Below are 12967 nucleotides of genomic sequence, written 5' to 3'. Positions count from 1 at the left end.
AAGATATACAAATGGCCAAGAAGTACATGACAAGATGCTCAACATCTAGTCATCTGGAAAAATGCAAATACAAATTAAAAACACAGCAGGATATTGCTTCACCCCCCTTAGAATGGCTATAATTAAAAAAAATATTGTTGGTGAGTATAAGGAAAAAATGAGAGCCCTGTTACACTGCTGGGAGGAATGTAAAATGGCGTGGTCACTTTGGCAATACCTCACAATGTGAAACAGAGAGCTACCACGTGACCCAGCGGTTCCACTCTGTGGTATATGTGGCAAAAAAACAGGACACAGACATTCACACAAAATTTATATATGAATATTCATAGCATTGTTCATAATAATTATAATATGGACACCCTTAAATGTCCACTGAATGATGAATGGATAAACCAAATGCGGTATAAATCATATAATGGAATATTATTTGGCCATAAAAAGGAATGAAGTACTGATACATGCTACCCCATGAGTGAACACTGAAAACATCAGACTAAGTGAAGAAAGCCAGTCGCAAAAGCTATATACTGCCTGACTCCGTCTATGTGAAATGTCCAGAATAGGCAAATCCATAGAGACAGAAAATAGATTAGTGATTGTCAGGGAAATGGGGCTAGGCTGCTAATGGAATGGGGTTTCTTCTCGGTGTAGTAAAGATGTTTTGGAATTAGTGGTGGTGGTTGGATGGCCTTGTGAACACTGAATTGTATAAGGTCTGTCCAGAAGGTATCCAGCCGTGTAACATGAAAAATAGAGACATTTATTAAAAAAGATACAAGAAACATTGTACATAGGAATACAATGCCTCAATCCCTTTCAAAGTAGGAACCTCACACAGTTCTCCCAGTCGTCATCAGCTGCCTCATCATATTTTCCTGAATTTCATCGATGGTCTGAAATCTCTTCCCTTTCAGAGGTGATTTGAGTTTTGGAAAAAGCCAGAAGTTGCAGGGTGCCAAATCTGGGCTGTAGGGGGCGGAGTCATCTGGGTGATTTGATGTTTCGCCAAAAAGCTCTGCACAGACGTGATGCATACACTGGTGCATTGCCAGCTGCCCACAGCTGAGGCCTTCTGAATGACCCAAATAGTTTCCAAGGAAGAATGTTCAAGATTAATGAAAAATCTGATGCAGATTCGTTGTTCTACTTGCTTAGTCATTTAGAATGTGAGGGCCACACAGTGCACATGCTCACTCAATGGTGTCTACAGCCCCTGCTGACTAGTACAGTGAAGTTGTCATTATTCACACATGCACATTCCAGGCCACTCTCCCTGGCTGCCAGGTTACATTGATGTCGTGCAAACTGTTCTCTTCATATTAACCATGGCTGGACTTTTTCCGGACAGACCTCATAGACTTTAAAAGGGTGAATTATATCTCATCTTTTAAAAAGGATGCAGACATTTCTCAAAGGATGTGCTCACTGGACAGGCAATAGTGGGAAGAGAATTCTAGGCAGAAAAAATAGAATGAGAAGAGGCATGGGAGCCACAAAAAAGTAATGCATGCAGGGCAGTGGAAGTGGCTCAGAGGCTGGAGTATAGGCACACCCACAGGGCTGCAGCACCGACAAGGTAGAGAAGGGACAAATAATAAAAGCCCTATAAGCTAACCAAAAAAGCCACAGGGTGTATTCCATGAAAATGAGGTTTCCTCCCAGGGGAATGATATAACTACATTGTTTGTCTCAATCCATCTTATCAAACTCAGTATCAATAACAATTCTACTCCACTTCGGGAAGCCCAGCATTCATTTTCTCACCACTTACAAGATACATTTATTTACAGCACTAGTTATTCAAAGTTTTCTCCCCACCAGAATGTAAGCTCCTTGAGGGCAGCCCCGTTTCCAATCCTGGCTCTGTAAGTGCAAGTACAGAGTACCCTGTGGAATTCCAAAAATGTGTAATGAGAAGGGCAATTTCTCATTACACACTTTTTGTCTGACGACAAGGTTCTGAGCTTCCCTCACTTTACAAACCTTTGTTCATGTGGTCTCCCTGGTTGGAATGCTCTCATAATCACAAGTTTGTTCAAAACTTTGCCATCCTTTACGGTCCATTTCACATGCCACTTCCTTACGAAGGCTCTTCTCATCTTCCCATCTGGATATAAACTCTCTGCTTTTTCAAAGAGGGCGTATTTTGTACTTTTCTTATGATACTGATTTTTTAATGGTACTATAACGGGCATTCCTCTCATCTCAGGCATTTCTTGCTCTATGCCTTCTGGGATCTAAGAACCTTGAGATGAGGTCCCTGTCCTTCCCAGTCTTACAACTCCCTGCACTGTGCTGGAGAAAGTATGACTTAAACTATTCAATTAGCAGCAAAAAGGGTGGAATCAGAGCCAGAAATAAGCATGATTACAAAACAAAAGTTTTAAAAAATCCAAGAAGACACAGAACAGGACACAGGCACAAATAACAGACGGTGTATGTTGAATCAATCTGTGGCCACTTGGCTTGTTTATATCTGGTCATTTTCATCACATGCATTTCATTTTGCTAGAACTCCAGGAGACTCAGACAAAGAATAATGGCCTCCCAGCCGCTGTGCTCCCAAGCCTGTGGTTTTCCTATGACATAAACAAAGATTCTGGAGGTATGGTCTTTGTTAATATTTGCTGGTGTGGGTCTGGGGGAGAAATGGGTGGTGGGGTGGGAGGGGAGTTTGAGGGAAATCCACCTAGTGAACTGACAGCTCATATAAGCAACACCTGGCGTGTTAAATCCCCTACAACTGTTGTTTTACTGAGGAAAAAAAATCCATTCTTCCTTTGGTAAATGTAAAAGTTCTTTCGCCAGCTGCATTCCAATCTAAAGTGTGTGCCAGTTCGGGAGAGGTGGCAGCTGGAACAGATCCTCTGCAGGGTGCAGTGAGCGTTCACCAGCAGCGAGGGGATGATCAGGGCCCACAGAATGGATCTTCAGAGCCGCGTTCCTTTAAGAAAACGGGTTAACCTCAATCTGCCTGCGCAGAGTTTTCTGCTTGTAAACACTGAGAACACTGGAAATACACAGCCACATCTGATTGGTGAAAGGATCCGCCTTTTGAATAGAAACGTTGTGACATCAGCTACTCAGGACTCCCCACTTAGCTTCATAAAACCCTGACGCCTAAGTTTTGGGTTTAATCCTATTTTTGTTAAATATTTACCATCTACGACAAACCCAAGTTCAGACCACATGCCTGCTTACACAACCTGGTGACATGGCCGCTCCTCCCGATGAGAGGGAAGGACTAGCATTTACCGCCACCAGGGCAGCTGCTCCCTTCATGCTCCATCCCCACAACTCTGGGAAGCAGATGTCCGTACTGCACATACAGATAAGGTAACCTAGGCCCGGAGAGGTTACTCGTTCGCTCAACACCCCCACAGAAAAAATGAAGACAGCTAGGTCTGATTCCAAAGCCAGTGGTGTCCTTCCCACTGTGCTCTGTCTGCGACTAGCCAATACACCCCTAGAGAGGCTCCTTCTCCAGAATGTGTAAGAGCGCTACAAGGGTCTAAGACTCTCACACAGGCACTGGCAACTTTTTCTGTAAAGGGCCAGATTGTATTTTAGGCTTTGTGAGCCATATGGTCTCAGTTGCAATTACTTAATTCTGTACTTGTAGCCAAAAAGCAGCTACAGATAACATACAGGGCAGGGCAAAAGCAGTTTACAGTTGTTGAGTACATGAAACAGAGTTTATTCCAGTATTATTATTATTATTTTATTATTTTCTGTATGAACTGTACACCTACTTTTGCCCCATCCTGTATAGATAAATGAGTGTGGCTATGTACCAATAAAACTTTATATACACCTTTGGCTCTCTGAGCAGCACCAAGGCAGTCGGCAAGAACAAGTGCCTTATAAAAGGCAGCAAAAAGGGAGCCAAGAAGAAAGCGGTTGATCCATTTGCTAAGAAAGGTTGGTGTGATGTGAAAGTACAGCTACATTCAATATAAGAAATATTGGAAAAACTGGTCAGGAGAATTCAAAGAAGCAAAATCGCATCTAATGATCTCAAGGGTCTTGTTCTTGAGGTGAGCCTAGCTGATCTGCAGAATGATGAAGTTGCAATTAGAAATTCGAGCTAAGAAATGTTCAGGGCAAAAACTGCCTGACTTATTGCCATGGCATAGATCTTACCATGGAGACAACATGTGCTCCATGGTCAACAAATGGCAGACCACGATTGGAGCTCATGTTGTTGTCAAGACTACCGATGGTTATTTGCTTCATCTATTACGTGTTGGTTTCACTAAAAAATGCAATAATGGATTTGGAAGACCTCTTATGCTCAGCACCAACAGGTCCGCCAAATCTGGAAATCATGCAGACAAATGACTTGAAAGAAGTGGTCAATAAATTGATTCCAAATAGCACTGGAAAAGACATAGAAAAGGCTTGCCAATCTATTTATCCACTCCATGATGTCTTTGTTAGAAAAGTCAAAATGCTGAAGAAGCCCAAGTTTGGATTGGGTAAATTCATGGAGCTTCAAGGTGAAGGTAGCAGTTCTCCAACAGCTAAAGTTGAACAAGCTGCCCTGGATGGTGTGTCTCAGTGGACAGAATGCCGGCCTGTGGACCAAAAGGTTGCTGGTTCAGTTCCCAGCTGGGGGCACGTGAGAGGCAACCGATCTCTCACACATCGATGTTTCTCTCCCTCTCTTTCTCCCTCCCTTCTCCTCTCTCTAAAAATAAATAAAGTCTTCTAAAAAACTAAAAAAAAAAAAAAAAAAAAAAAAAAAAAGAGAGAGAGAGAGAATGTGGAACGAGCTGATGGATAGGTGACCCCAAGTCCTAGAATCTTGTCAAAATTCAGACTTAAGAGTGACAAATAAAAAACTCTATTTGTAATTTAAAAAACCCCAAAACTTTATTTACACAACAGGAAATGGGCCTAATTTGGCCCACAGGCTGCACTTTGCCGGCCTCTGCTCTATAAGGTTCTAGAGGGGGCAGTTTCCTAATTTTTAGCTTAGAAATCAATAAATAATTGCCTGTTTCCAACTCAAATAATCAACAAACATGTAAGTCTTCTATGTTCTATATGGTCCATGCATTCAAGAAATTTACACTTTAGAAAGAAAAGACACAGATACCTAAAAACCAAAGAGCAATACAAGGCAGCAGGTGGTACGTGCGGAAGGAGGAAACCAGAGGGCCGAGGGCTGACTGCCGGTGGCCGCGATGACAAAACTCCGGGGGGCACAACCTGCCCACATCGTCCTGCACTGGCGCCGGAGCTCGGAACGAGATGGAAAAACCTCTCAGCCTGCAGCAGTGAGGATGAGCCAGAAGTTTCTCAAAAAAACACCCACTCTGGTGAGACCTCTTAAGGTTTTCATCAGCATCTGTCAGATGCTAATCAAAGTTAACATCTCCTGGAGACTTAGCAAACACACCTGCTCCCTGTCTTGTTCTCAAAGGACTGGAAGCTGACCTGAGGTGCAAGATAAACTGAGCGCTGTGGGGAACTCCTAGACAGAGTCTTCCTTCTCCTCCCAAGCACCTGAAGCACTGAGGAGCCTGGAGAAGCTACAGGCCAGGCCTGAAGGAAACCATCTGGGGTCCTGCTTGGACATGCAGGAAGCAGCACTTCCTGAGCCCTTACCTTGCTCATGGCAGTCAGGGCAGGGTCGCAGGCCGCATCCAGATCCTGAACCAACAACTGAATGCTGCTAGAGATGACACTGCAAATCAAACAAATCAGTAAGTCGTAACTTTTTAAAAAATGACTTCTTCAATGACATAACCCCTTCCAAATATGTGAGGCACCCGTGTGAAATCAGTCATCATTTCACCAGAAACTCAGAGAACTTGAGTTCTGTTTCAAAAGAGAATCTGTGACGATGAGGAGCACTTGGCTGTTTCTGTAGTCTTGCCGCATGTCCTGGCCTCTTTCAGGTTTGTGCCCCGCAGGACACAAAATCCCACGGCTAGTCTCCCTGCTTGCTACACCCAGAATCCCCTTTTCGCTTCCACTGCCAAAAATACTTGTTTGCCAAAATGTTTAAATCAGAACTTGGGGAAAAAAGAAGTTGAGAAAAGGAGAGGAAAGGACTTAAGAAGAAAACTAATTTTTTTGTCAAAAAGCGGTGGATGAGAAAGCCTGGCCTATCCCAATCTCATTTAATGACCACAACAAAAATGCTGCGAGGTGACACCAGAGAAAGAACTACTTCCAGAAAATTTTTTAGTTTGAACTTCTTAGACAGACACCCTCCCAACACACACACGTGGCTGAGATTTGGCTGCTTATACTTTTTATTCTAAAACACTGGGGGTAGGGGTGGTCCTGTGTGGATTTAGCGGGGCAGACAGGAGGCCTTTGATCTGACCTTCCTTCAGGGATGGCCGAGGGAGGCTTGTTCTCTTCTGTTGTTCTAATAGTGAAACAATAAAAACTCAGGGGTTAAAAACGACTGTATCTGCGGAGGCTGGATGAGGCACAACTGCACCGGTTTCTAATGCTGCTTCTTAGTGGCCAGTGGATAATAATCCCAATCCAACCAGAAGCCCTGGAAACCTCTTAGGTTCACTAGTGACCTAAAGCCTACAACCTGGGACATGCTGCTCTGTGAAGGGCAGGCCTTGAGCAAGTGTGTGCAAGGTACGTACGTGCTGAACGTGTCCATCTCTCCAGTCAGATTGATTCGTTCAGTCAGACTTATGTCAACTTTTTCTTTGAGTTTTTCTTCTAGCTATTTGAAAAGGAGAGAGGAAAACATGCTTAATGATTATCCAAATATACTCTTATCTTAATAAGAATACTCAACACTGACTGAGTTTGATGATTCAGGCACAATTCCAGGCCCCTTTCATGTATGGGCTCATTTAATTCTCACAGCCCTATGAGGAAGATTCTTTTACTATCCCCAGGCTACAGATGAGGAAATGGAGGAGGGAACCTACTCAAGATAGCAAGTGGTAGGACCAGGAATCAAACTTCCCCCAGAACCAGTGCCCTCTAGCACTGGGCTGTAATTGTTTCTTATGACACACTGACACTTCATTTTACTAATTTTAAAAAAGACCCCGGTTTTTAGGATACTCCCTGCCCTGTCAACTGCGGGCTCACTCTCCACTATGGGAAACCCCTGGTGGTGGGTGGCAGTAAAATCAGTATTAAAGTACCTACTGAGTGCCCTACATACCGCCCGCTGAGTTAAGGCCTCAGGGCTACTGAGGCAGAGGAAAGAAGCAGGCTCTGCCTTGCGCAGCCTGCAGCCGAGGAGGGGAACGCTGGCCATGCTGCCAGCCGCCTCAGAGGCAAATACAACTGACCGGGAACTGTAAGAGCTCCAGACATCCTGGGAATTGACTCACCTCGCGCTGCCAGTCCTATTTATTACACAAACTCTAAAAACAACGAATGTTTTGTCTTAAATTTAAAAAATGCTCTTAAGGGTATGTAAATTAATGCAATGTTTTTTGGAATGTAATTTATTGAAAGAGCAAAATATTAAATATACACCCTTTAAGCCAGCAATTTCACATCTAGAAAAGTACTTCAGTGGAATAATGAGAACAATGTACAAAGAAATGCAAGTTTTCTTTGCAGCATTCATGAACTCAGCTGGTATTCACTAAAAGCCCATTTTGTACCAGGCTCTGTAACAGGGTAAGGGAGTTATTCAATGAACAAAAGGATCTCGTTCTCTTTAAGTTCACGTTCTAGTGCTGTTTGTTATTGAAAAACTGGAAACAATGTACACATATATTTACAAGAGACTGATAAAACGAATTATGGTACAGGCTTACAATGCTTAAACTCTTCAGCAGCCTCTTTCTATTACAATGAAAATAAAATCCAAACTTCTAACTATGATGTGGCTCCTGTCCCTCTCTCCTGCCTGCTTCCAGCCTTCTCCCTTGCTGGCTTGGCTTCAGTTACATTGACCAATTAAAGTTTTGGAAATACCAAAGTCTGTTTCCTCTCTGGGCCTTTATACTTCTCCTTCCTCCCCTGAAACACTCCCTAGCTCTGCTCCCTGCCCCCTCACCCCCCAACTTCCCCTCCCATCCTTTCCAAGCTCCTCACTTGGCAGTCTCCTTCCCAACTTCTCTGTCATCTCCTCAGAGAGGCTTTTCTTGAATACTCTACGTCCATAGGCAACTCCTTAACTAGCACTGCAACTTCTTAGCATGTACCACAAAACTGAAGGTACAGCTTGGCTTACATATTATCTGGCTCCCCCATCAGTTCTTAGTTCCATGACAGAAAGAAACTTGGCTACTTTGTTCACCACTGTCAATTAACATCAACTACATATATAAGTGCTTCATAAAGATCTCTCGAATGAATGAAATACCTCATGCAAATGTTAAGTGTCAAGTATTACAATTAGTGAGCCAATACTGATACATTATTGGCATTATTTTTAAAATTTTCTTTTTCCAGTTCTTCATTGCTTGGATTCTTTAGTTTCTGGTTTCTTCCTCCATTTCTTTTTGCCAAACCCCCCAACCCCTGCAATTTTTTAAAGGAAGCTGGGTTGTTTGCCCTGTAGATTCTCCCATAGTTTGGATTTTGTTGATTGCATCCACAAGGTATTAACTAACATGGCCCCTTGTCGCTTGCATTTCTCATAAATTGTAGTTTGATGTACTATTGATCATTGAACAACATGAAGTTGAACTGTCTACTCATACGTGGATATTTTTCAATAAATACAGTAAAGATTTCTCTTTCTTCTGATACTCTTAATAACCTTTTGTCTAGTTTACTTTTAGGGGGCAGTTAAAAGTTATATGTGAATTTTTTGACTGTAGGAGGTATCTGTGCCCTTAACCCCCACACTGTTCAAAGGTTAACTGTAGAAGCTTGATCAGATTCAGATTCTTTTTTTTCCTTTTTAGAAAACTACTTCATGATGGTGTGGTGTCCTTCTATCAATAGATACATGATATTTGGCTCTCTCTTTTTTTGTAATATCAGAAGCCATTGATGCTCAATGCCCAGATCCGTTATTCTACTAGGAGTTATAAAAGAATGATATGCTATTTTTTCTTCTTCATTTATTAGCTAAAATTCTGCTCTAAAGAGATACTTCCCATTGTCAATTATTTGGTCATCCTGAGGTACAAGTCAGATAAGAAAAGCAGGGTAAGAACTTCCCTTTTATTTTCCAGTATTTAATTCAGACCCATGGTTCCTTAGTATCTTCAAAGGTGATACACGAATTTTAAAAAAAATCTTTATAATCAAACAGATTGAATCATATTAGATGTTTCAATCCGCTGTAGCCTATATTCTCACTGATGTTTGTGTGTCCCATCTTTGACCACGAGGGCTTATTCAGGTGGGCTCCTGTATGCGCTCCCCGGGCAGTGCCGCAACAAATCACTGCATGCATGGTGCCTTACAACGGCAACACGCGCTCTCGCAGGTCTAGAGGCCAGGAGTCTGAAATCAAGGTGTTGTCAGGGTTGGCTCCTCTGGAGGTTCTAAGGAAGAAACTGTTCCCTGCCTCTCTTCTATCTTCTGGTAGTTGCTGGCAATCCTGGGTTTTCCTTAGCTCGTAGATGCATCGCTCCCATCTCTGCCCCTGTCTTCACATGTCCTTCTTCCCTGTGTCTCTGAGTGTTAAATCCCCCTTTCTAATGATACCAGGCGCTGGACTGAAGGCTCCCCCAAAACGCGAGATGATCTCATCTTGAGTTCCTTACTTAAGTACATCTTCAAAAACCCTATTTCCAAGTAAGGTCACATTTACAGGTAGTGGGGGTTAGGATCTGGACATGTCTTTTTGTCCCTTAAACACACTACAGCTCCTGAGTGAGTCCTTTTGTAATGACTCTCACAGCCTTTCATATTTTCTTGCCTTTTGTATGACATGATATTCTAGGCTCATCTTCTACATTTCCTACCCAAACCTGGAATTATCCCTCCAAGAATCTCTGGTTCCTTTTACTGAAAAATGGTATTGAGAGATCACAATATAGGGGCTAAGAATGCATTTATGTTTTTAATCAGTAAAAACAATTTTCATTAAATAACAAAAAACTGGCTACATCTATCATGAGTCATTAAAATGGTCTCTGATCTAATATTTCTAGAATTTTTAAGAATCTGTTCTAGAAAGATAATGTAAAACATTAGATGTTCTTTGTAAGATTACTTATAAAAGTAAAAACTTGAAGCAGCATAAAAATTATTAGAGGTACTGTTAAATAATTCATAGTATACACCTTAATGGAGTATTATGTAGTCATAACAATGATTGTAATAGACATTAGCAACAGGGGAACTGCTAATGCTCTCATGTTAACAACTACAAAAGGATATGAAAATTAAGTCAAGATCACAGCATGTAAAACTATGTTGATGAAAACCAATTGGAAAAAAAAAAAAACCCTCCAAATTACTAGTATGATTATTTGAGGGTGGTGGGATTAAAGGTCATTATTTTTACAGCCTTTTCTTTTGGTACCATGGTTATTTTACCTTTAAAATACTATTATTTATATATGTGTATTCTTTCTCATTCTGAACACACACAAAATAGTTAAGTGGCATTTCTTCATCAAAGAATTCTGTGAACCCCTACTTCGGAGGTCCTCACAGATCAACTGCCGTCCTGACCTGGGAGCTTTGGGGGCTAAACGGATCGCTGTCTCTGGCTCCAAGTCCAAACCTTCACAGATCATTCCCTGTGTGACACAATATAACCATGTCCCCAAGCAGAGCAGGTACTGCCTCTGCCTCTGGCTGGCTCAGCCCCAGTTGTGAAGTTTTTTCGGGGGAGGAGGCGCTTCTTGTTTCACTTCCTATATGCTTGCTGTGGCTCACAGGTGCTCCAAGCTGTCCTGTCTGAACCATAACGTATGACTGCATTCCTATGATCTAGAAATGTGTAAATCATAAACCCAAAAAGGTGGGAAGAGCAGAACGTTCCCCAATTACTTTTTCTTCCATGGCCTTAGATCAATTCCAGATAAAATGTGAAAAGGAACTTCTAATCCCACATCTAAGGCTGAATGGAAAATTATTCTGGGTCTTCCTTGTTTTCATGGGGAACTCTGGTAGAGGCATCACCCTTTCCTGCTTCACAGTTCCTGAACGTCAACATCCCAACAATGGTTATTTGTTTAGGCAGATTGAAACTGCTATGTAAATTCCAGGAGACACATAAAAGCCCAAGGATTCTGCTTAGCCTAGTAATACTTCTGAGAATGGAATAACTAGCTGTGATTCACTGCTGCCAAAGGCTGGGTCCTAGTACCCTTAAGTTTGTTCCTGCTTGTCTCACACAGGAGACAGGGCTACTGACCTACTTTTCAGAGGGCATGCCCTTTATGTAGCTTACATAACTCTGGGGAAGAGATCAGTCATACTTTCTTGCCTAGGCTCCTTTAACAAGGCCCTTTTGTAAGACAGCCATCTTCTGGCTGGACAGCCAGATTTGCCTCTGTGGGAGGCCAACTGGCCTACCCGGGTTGTGTGTGGCCTTATTAGGGCCCATATTCCCACCAACCAGCGAAGTAGCCCAAATGGTTCAGAAAAAGGAAGCAGAGAGTGGGCCGCCAGGGTGGCTCACCTGCTGGGTAGTGGCCAGACAGTACTCTGCTGTGCTCAGGATGCTGCAGATGAGGCAGAGCTCCTCTAAAGTGAACTTGGCTACTTCTGAGCCCTCCTTTTCCTTGAGGAGGCTGGTGATGGTCAGCCCTCCACTGCTGCTTGTGGTTCTGAGGAAAAGGAACAGGCAGTAGTCAGGCTGGGACTTCTTAGTTGCTTCCTGAACTGGAAACTGCACATCTTAAGACAAAGAAAAGGTGGAAGTAAAGGCTGGACATGACCCAAATAAATCCACATACAATGAGTCCTTCCCTACTGACCTCACCTTGACCATCAGAAATAGGAAGAGATGATTCCAAAAGTGAGCCAGTAATCAGCCATATTCACTATGATGACTGATATGCACAGAGAAGGCTGCTGAACAGGCTCTCTGCTTAGCTTGGAATTTCCTGATCTGCAGAGCTCATTCAGGATCATCTGTAGCCCAAGAAATTTTGGGCTACAGATGATCCTGAATTGTTTCTCTTGATTAAACCAATTCTGCACAGGAATCTGTATGCTGTGCCTGTGGAAGGATTCAAAAGTAAATGTTAAAACAGCATTCCTGCCCAAACCCCTGATGGCCTCAAGAAACCAAAAGGCATCTCATCCCTTCCTACTGATCTAATCATGTGCTCACAAAATGTCAAAATGCAGTTATAAAACTTCCTGCTATTTTAACTCTTTTTTTTTTTTTTTGAGAAGATAGAATTCAATGGCATTTATTTTAAAAATAAAAGAGAAATTTCTCCTTTAAAAAACTTGCCCCGCTCTGGTCCAGTGGCTCAATTAGTTGGAGTGTTGCCCTCGTACGCCAAGATTGTGGGTTTGATCCCCGGTCAGGACACATATAAAGAGCAACCAATGAATGCATAAATAAGTGGAACAACAGATCACTGTCTCTGTCTCTCAAAATCAATAAAAAAAATTTTTTTAAATTCTGACCAGTCTTACTGATAATAGATTTGAAACATTTTAATTCCTACCACTTGTAAGAGTGTGAGGCGCTGGCACTCTTGTCTGCTATGGGGTAGGAGCGTCACACTGTACCAACTTTCTGGGGGTATATTTCAGGAACTTAAAAAAAATGTCCAGAGATTTGACCCAGTAGTTCCACTTCTATTCAAGGATGCTTTTCTGAGTGTTCCAAAACGGTGAATCTCACCAAAACAATCAATTACGAGAATGATCCATCAGAATCTCAGACGTTAACTAGGTTTATCTATACATTTGATGGCCATGGCATCATTAAACGTGTTTTGATAAATATTTATTGTTGCAAGTGCCAACCATTCTCTCTTGCCTCCCAGATCTGTTCTCTGCTCCTCTCTTCCCTGCTCCATGGCTCAGGGGCTGATGTCCACAGCTTTATCGCCCAGCCTCCTTGGCCTTCAGGCCTCCTCTT

At 42.4% G+C, this 12967-nt stretch overlaps 1 protein-coding gene across 2 annotated transcripts in view; it reads right to left on the bottom strand.

The window, feature by feature from the left end:
- VPS53 (VPS53 subunit of GARP complex) overlaps positions 1-12967 on the bottom strand; it is a 128570-nt gene that overhangs the window by 26544 nt on the left and 89059 nt on the right. For both annotated transcript variants that reach the window (XM_054573284.1, XM_054573285.1), the window contains exons 15-17: positions 11546-11693; positions 6624-6706; positions 5617-5695 (exon numbers count right to left, since the gene is read on the bottom strand). In XM_054573284.1, the coding sequence (XP_054429259.1) occupies positions 5617-5695; positions 6624-6706; positions 11546-11693 (310 nt within the window). The remainder of the gene's footprint in view (positions 1-5616; positions 5696-6623; positions 6707-11545; positions 11694-12967) is intronic.

This window comes from Pteronotus mesoamericanus, unplaced genomic scaffold, assembly GCF_021234165.1.
Source record: "Pteronotus mesoamericanus isolate MK-2021 breed Mesoamerican mustached bat unplaced genomic scaffold, CSHL_Meso_final contig_246, whole genome shotgun sequence".
NCBI lineage: Eukaryota > Metazoa > Chordata > Mammalia > Chiroptera > Mormoopidae > Pteronotus > Pteronotus mesoamericanus.
Note: the sequence above shows the minus strand (reverse complement) of the source record. Positions and strands in the feature narration are given on the sequence as shown.